Source organism: Alligator sinensis, unplaced genomic scaffold, assembly GCF_000455745.1.
Source record: "Alligator sinensis unplaced genomic scaffold, ASM45574v1 scaffold581_1, whole genome shotgun sequence".
Classification (NCBI taxonomy): Eukaryota; Metazoa; Chordata; order Crocodylia; family Alligatoridae; genus Alligator; species Alligator sinensis.
Window position 1 is genome coordinate 107,317 of NW_005843497.1, and position 7,150 is coordinate 114,466.

At 53.9% G+C, this 7,150-nt stretch overlaps 1 protein-coding gene across 1 annotated transcript in view; it reads right to left on the bottom strand.

Annotated features, from left to right (window-relative positions):
• LOC102370857 (zinc finger protein 420-like) overlaps positions 1 to 6,618 on the bottom strand; it is a 31,339-nt gene extending 24,721 nt beyond the window's left edge. Inside the window, exons 1-4 of the mRNA XM_025195411.1 lie at positions 6,492 to 6,618; positions 5,869 to 5,995; positions 4,304 to 4,420; positions 1,371 to 2,914 (exon numbers count right to left, since the gene is read on the bottom strand). Of these exons, the coding sequence (XP_025051196.1) occupies positions 1,371 to 2,914; positions 4,304 to 4,420; positions 5,869 to 5,995; positions 6,492 to 6,497 (1,794 nt within the window). The 5' untranslated portion in view covers positions 6,498 to 6,618. The remainder of the gene's footprint in view (positions 1 to 1,370; positions 2,915 to 4,303; positions 4,421 to 5,868; positions 5,996 to 6,491) is intronic.
• Positions 6,619 to 7,150: the final 532 nt, after the last annotated feature.

Here is a 7,150-nt window from a genome sequence, read left to right on the forward strand (position 1 = left end):
GAGCAGAGGGAACAATTATGAAGAAGATTCACAGAAATTTAGGGCTGGAAGGGACCTCGTGAGATCATTGGGTCCAGCCACAGCCATCAATTGAGACTTAAGATCACTTCCTAGCACCCAGACTTGAACTGCTAGTCTTTAGGGTCCCAGCTCACCACTCAAGCCCTTCAGTCACAAGCCTAAAGTATTGTCAAGAGGGGGATTTGAGCCCAGGCCTCCATCAGAGACCAGAACACCCGAAACCATTCAGCCATCCTAACAAGAAACGACCGAGGATGCCCAGTGATGGGTTATTCACTTCTCTGAGTAGCCCCTACAGGACAATCACAGAGCCAAATTGCTTTTGTACGGGGGCCTCGGTACTCATAAAGGGAAACTATGCAGAATTTCATCCAGAGGATGTCCTCGTGCTTTCCCCACCCTTGCACCTTTTTCAACACCCAGAAAAGGACCTCTACTCCCTCCTGGGAAAGGTTGCTTCAAAAGTGCAGGGTCCTTGCTGCAGAGCAGTACATGGGTGCAATGCCTCGAGCGTGACCAACTCCTGCTGCCAAGGGTTAGCAACAACCCCTGAATTAAAGTGAATCCTCTGGAAAAGGAAGGGGCTGGGGAATAGCAGAGATATCTGCCCTGGAAAGGGTTCTGGTCTTTTCAGATTTCATGGCTCTGGAGAGGACATGGGGACCAACCACAGGGAATATCACGTGTAGTTCTGGGGCTTTCCTAGAAGACGATGCATTACATAGAAGGCAAGGAAGGGGAGGAGGGCAGGGCGAGTAGCGGACACCCGCTGGTGCACAGTTCTGCAGGGAGGCTGAAGAGCAAAACTTGCCAAACTGGCCTCAGGAGGTGGCAGTAGCCGTTCCTTGCAGACACCTGATGGGCATGAGCAGGCCTGGGAGAGGGGTGATGTGGGGGTGAGGAAAGGCAGGGCAGGGAATGCTTCCCCAGCCATAAATATCCTCCTTCCTGCAGCTCCAGAGCAGAACCTGGAACCAGGAGAGAAGCCAAAGCTTAGAGGTGGCCAAGGACAGCTGTCCTGTTTGCCACTTGCAACCGGCTGTCCTGTGCAGGCAGTTGTACTGTGCAGGCACTTCTCCGTCTGGGAGCACGGACTGCTTTTGGAGAATGATGGGAAGGATGACACAGAGATCATCTCCTTACCGATTCCCCCAGCATCTGGGCTGGCCTCTGTCTCCAGTGTTTCCTCGTAACCCCTCCCTCCCAGTTACAACTTGGGGGACAGCCTCTGGGTCCTTTAGTGCCCTGCAAGGTTCAAAAATTGGGTGAACTCTTTCTGCAGTTGACCCATGAGGCTTGGAGGTTGCGGGTGCTGAGCAGCTAGACATCCACAAGCCCTGGAAGAGTTATGGATGCTCCTGGGTGTGGATGCACTGGTGCCGGGCCAGGCTGGAGGACTGGGTGAAGCTCTTCCCACACTCCGAGCACTGATGTGGTTTCTCCCCGGTGTGGACACGCTGGTGCCGGGCCAGGTCAGAGGACTGGCCAAAGCTCTTCCCACACTCAGGGCACCGATGGGGCTTCTCTCCCGTGTGGATGCGCTGGTGCTGGGCCAGGTGGGAAGAGTGGCCAAACCTCCTCCCACACTCAGGACACTGATACGGCTTCTCCCCGGTGTGGATGCGCTGGTGCTGGGCCAGGTGTGAGGACTGGGTAAAGCGCTTCCCACACTCGGAGCACCGGTGTGGTTTCTCCCCAGTGTGGATGCGCTGGTGGTGGGCCAGGTGGGAGGAGTGGCCGAAGGTTTTCCCACACACAGAGCACTGATGTGGCTTCTGCCCTGTGTGGATGCGCTGGTGATGGGCCAGGCTGGAGGAGAGGGTGAAGCACTTCCCACACTTGGGGCACTGATGCGGCTTCTCCCCGGTGTGGATGCGCTCATGTTCGGCCAGGTGGGAGGAGCGGGTAAAGCTTTTCCCACACACAGAGCACTGATACGGCTTCTCCCCGGTGTGGATGCGCTGGTGCTGGGCCTGGTTGAAGGAGTAGGTGAAACACTTCCCGCACACCGAGCACTGATGTGGTTTTTCCCCTGTGTGGATAAGCTGGTGCCGGGCCAGGTGGGAGGAGTAAATGAAACTCTTCCCACACACAGAGCACTGATGTGGCTGCTCCCGTGTGTGGATGAGCTGCTGCTGGGCCAGGTGGGAAGGGCAGGTAAAGCTCTGCCCCGAATCAGGGCGCTGGCGTGGCTTCTCCCCTATGTGGACATCCTGATGTTTGGCCAGGCTGGAGGAGTGGGTGACGGTCTTAGTGCACTCAGAGTACTGATGCGACTGCTCCCGTGTGTGCATGCGCCTGTGCCTGGCCACGGTGGAAGGATGCCTGAAGCTCTTCCCACACGTGTTGCAGTGGTGTGGCTGCTCCCCCTTCTGCCAGCACCGGTGCTGGTTCAGGTCTTTGCAGCAGATTAAATTCTTCCTGCACTTGGTGCAGCGGTGTGCCTTCCTCCCCAAGTGGATGCGCCGGTGCTGAGCCAGGGAGAAGAACTGGGTGAAGGTCTGGCCACACGTGACACAGCGGTACTGACGCTTCTCCCTGTGCACACATAGGTGTGCACACGCCCTCCCCCTGCCTGTGAGGTTTGGATGATATCTCTCTTTCTGGTGAATCTTCCTCTTGGGATTTTTCATCTCTCTGAGCTTCTCAGATTCCTCCCTGCAGCCCCACGTCTTGCTGGGCCTTGCCTTGGCTCCGTTCTCGTGCCCTGCTGGACCCGGCACCGTGTCCACCACCACCTTCTCCCTCTTCTTTTGGGACCCGCCTGGCCTCTTATGCAATCGGTCCTTCTCAAGTCTCGGGGGTTCCCTCGGTCCTGATCTACCTGGGCACGTCCGTGGTGGGTCCAGGTCTGCAGACCCTTCCCCAGCTCTGCTCAGCAGCCAGGCACCTCCTGCGTGAGGAAGAACAACTCAAGATTATCCCTGCGCTGCCCCAAAGAAGCAAACACTGCTCTTCTTTGTGCTGGGATGGGCCTCAGAAAGAAGCCCTTGTCTTTCCTTATGGCGACAAGCTCTTGTTTCAAGGACCCCAGTTATGAAGGATGAGAGACGGGTGGGTCCATATGCCGTGCCCCATCTCAGAGGATTTCGGAGCCAGTTTCTCAGGGTGTCTGTGCCAGCTGTTACCCCAACATCTCAGCCCCATTAGGACAGGACCTGAATGGCTTCCAGCTCTAACGGGCTAAAGATGAGACCAGAAGCATCTGCTTAAAGGAAGAGGGAGGCTCTGCTTAACAGCTACTCGATCCCACAGGCCTGGTGGGTCCAGGGGCTGGCATGCTCCAGAAGCCAACGTGCATCGATGAGACTGCTCTCCCGCACTCGCCCTTGCTCTCAGGCAGTCCTGAGACCACCATCTGGGGACAAGGATGAACAGCCTCACCATACATGCTGGTAAGCATGGGTATAGACTGGTGACACTGCTTACATAGCACGAGTTGCTTCTGCGGTCCAGACAACTGCTGATTCTGACTGGTGGATGAAAAACCAAATGGTTTCATCCCTCCGAGAAACGTCTGGGAAGGGAGGACTTATTGCTGTGGGTCTCTCCTCTGGAAGGAGCAGAGCTCTGCTTCCTACCTGTTTCTAGGGAATGGCACAGTACAGGAATTAAGCGCATGGAGGTTTACTTTGATGACGAGGCCCACGTCACAGAAATCTGCACTGGGACAAAGACCTTATCATTGACCTGCACATGGACTCTGCACTGAGTCTCCGGCTTTGTGAGCCCCAGAGATGAAACCGAAATGGTGAGATGCTGGTGCAAACCACCCTCAACGTGAATGCTTGTGAATCCCACCCACCCCATGGGGCCATTTAATGCAGCTGGGGACCGTGATCCAACACGTCCGGGGCTCCGGGTCGTGCTCGCCAGAAGAAACCTCTACACAGGGCTTCTGCCAGCCATGCTGATTTGCTCAAGGGACCACATGTCCCATCATGCCCTAGGAGAAATGTTAGAGATTTACTACCTGGGGCTGGGGAATCGAGTCTTACACTGTTGAATGAAGGTGGAACTTTTAAGATCACGATATGTCAAGGAAACAAGGGCTGTGCCTAAAAATCAAGGCAACAAACTCAATTTTCCCCTAACAGCTGGAATCAGGGGGAGAAGAGAGGAACAGCTGCTCGACTCCAAAGCTTTGAGAGTAGGAACAGCATTTGCCTGGGCACACGACAGCATGAGCTAGCTGAGGTCGTGGATCTGCACTTTCTAGGCCCCCTGTCACTCTAGGCATGAAGTATTTCTGAGACAGGAGTCGGGCGCATCCATAACTCACCTGGCAGCAGGTCCTCCGACCCAGAGATTTCTCCATGGTCCTCACCATCCCGGACCCAGAGCTCCACCTTTCCTCGCTGGATGCAGCAGATTAAGTCAGGTGTGGGACCTCGATATCCTGTTTGGGGCAGCGGATAAAGAGTGTTTATGGCTGGGCATGGGATGGAGAATAACCAACCGGGATCTGGAGAAAATGAACCTGACAGAGTCGCCAGGGACAGCGCTGGAGATGCAGCAATCTGTGATGTACTAGACAGCAGAAAAGATCAACCTTGTAATTAATATTTTCAAGCTACAACAATTAAGAGACGTCGGAAATGCTTTTAGATCGATAACGTTTATCCTATCGGTGTCATTCCAGGCAAAGGAGTGGAAATGAGTTTATTCTCAGAGAAGAAGAAAAGAAACCATGACGGATGTCTTAACAATGAAAGGCTTTTCCGGGAACCATGAACAGGGCACAAGAAAGGATGACTACACAGACTGGCAATACTGTAGAGTTGAAAACAAAGTTCCTGGGAGTTGTGGGTATAGAAAAAAGGCGGCAGAAGGAGACATATTTTACTGCGTGCAAAAGCCTGTGATGTCAAAATGATCTAGATGGTCGTTGTTGACTTGGGAAAAGCATTTGAGAACTCCCCCAAGGAAGTCCTTTGTGGGAAAGGGGGGGGAAAGGAAGCACCAGAATAGCAGATCGACCTAGAAAAAGGTAAGTAACTCAAACCAGCGTTTCCCAAACTTTTCCAGCCCAAAGCACTCTTACATTCATACAAATTTCCCACGGCACACCTGCTAAGGTAGCATTCCCCATCCTCATACCTATGAGCTCATTGTAGCTCATGGCCGTGGCCAAATTCTGCAGCACACCTATTCATTTTTGACGCCATGCCGGTCGGGAAACACTGCCTCAACGTGGACACAAGCCAAAACGAAGCCCTGAGTTCGACATCTGGAAATGAAAATTGGTTTTCCCTAGCCCCCTTCTTTTCATCACACTGACGGGCATCTGATATGCAGAGGGAGAGGACAAAAAAAACTTGTGAGAATGGCCAAGTGAGCGTGAGAGCACAGGCAAAGTAAATGCAGCAAAGTCAACCTGCGGTCGATGAAGATGTTAGAAAGGAGCGTGGACAGAAATTTCCAATGGCTCCTTGTTAGAAGTACCTGGGTCCCAGCCTGTGTACCTGTGTCAGCTGAGGAAACGCATATCAGAAGCACTCCCCAAGGAACGGACGGCGCTGAATTTAACGCGCAATGAATTTGAGAACGTATGAACCGGCCGAGAAGGCAAAGGGAGATCACGTTACCAAGAAACTGCTGAATATGCCAGCACCAGCATGTACAAGAATGGGGAAAACTCAAGTGAAGGTGACTGACTGGACCAAATGAAGGAAGATATATAGATATGAAAGGCAAGAGGTCTGATCAGTAACAGAGCACTGGGGAGGAGGTCAATTTAAACCACCAGCCAATGCTCATGAGAATGAGACTGTTGAAAAACAGGGAGAAGACAGTAAACTTTAGAGTTCACTTGGCTCCAGGAAGAAGCAAGAAAAGGAGCTTTACCCAGGGAAACGAGGGCTTGGTAATTCCTCAGCATCTGGTCCCGGTAAAGCCCCTTGTCTCCATCGTCCAGCAGCGCCCACTCCTCCCGGGTGAAGTACACGGCCACATCCTCAAAGGCGTCCCGGGGCTGCAGACACAAGTGCGCAGCCACCATTAATATTTCCTGCTCTAGCTGCTTCCAGCCCCCACACCCTATCAGGAATTACTCTGTCCTACAATATTTGCAAGCTTGGCTATGACAGGTAGGGGTGCAAAATTCCCCATTATTCAGCTGACGTGTGATGTGGACACAGCTGTGGACATAGGAGTTAGTGCATCTGCCTTAGCCCAACTCATCATATTCTCTCCGCTTGGTCCTCGGAGGAAGCCCAGGCAGCACTTTCAGAAGCAGAGACCTGGCTCTATGGACTGTGACCGTGCCTTTCAGTGCCAGCACCTCTGCCTGTGTGAACTTGGGAGTGAGCTCCTGATACGGCCAGTTTGGTGCTTTTGCAGCTTATCACCAGAGACGTGTCTCTCTTCAGGTCTCCCCAGTCCCCAAATTCTTCCCAGTACCCCTCCATCCTCCTGGGCTTTGCTCCAGCTGCACTCCCACCCCCAAGTGCAGCCAGTGCCCAGCTCACCTCCATGCTCCCCCTCTGCTTGGAAGGCCTGTCCTGCCGCGGCCACACCTGGTCCAGCTCAAACGTTAGGGAGCCCCCTTTTCCCAGTCTCCCCGGGGAAGTCCTCTGCAGCTCCAGCTTTACAGGCCCTTCCTCGGGAGGCAGCTGGTCAGCTCTGGTCAGGGTCCCTGCACCTGCTGGGTGGGGGAAATATCCACAGGTTAGCCTGGGTGCTGCTGGCAGGAGGGAAGCCCTGCCATTCCCCTGTACTGGCCTGTGAATAAGGCAACCAGAGACTTGGGCGTGTGGAAGAGGGGGCGAGAAGGAGGATTCAAAGTCCCACCGCTCTTTCTAAAATAGACCTGCACAGGCAGGGAGCCGGAGATGAGCCACAAGAACTCTCTCCCAGGGCAGGGTGGCGATCACAATACCATGCGAGAGACTGCAGGGACATTGCTCCGCGAGGGATTTTGGTGCTGGGGCGGCATCCACATTTTAATGGGAGGGGAGGACAGGGCAGATTCAAGGTTCATCTTCTCCAGGGTGCGTGCAATGCTTGCAGGGGCGCTGGGAAAGCAAGGAAAAGTGCTCTGTTGGAGCAGTGACTGCATCAAAATGCTCCGGCAAAGAGATTTTCTCACTGCTGGATGGTGTCTCCTGCTGCTGGAAAGGGTAAAACC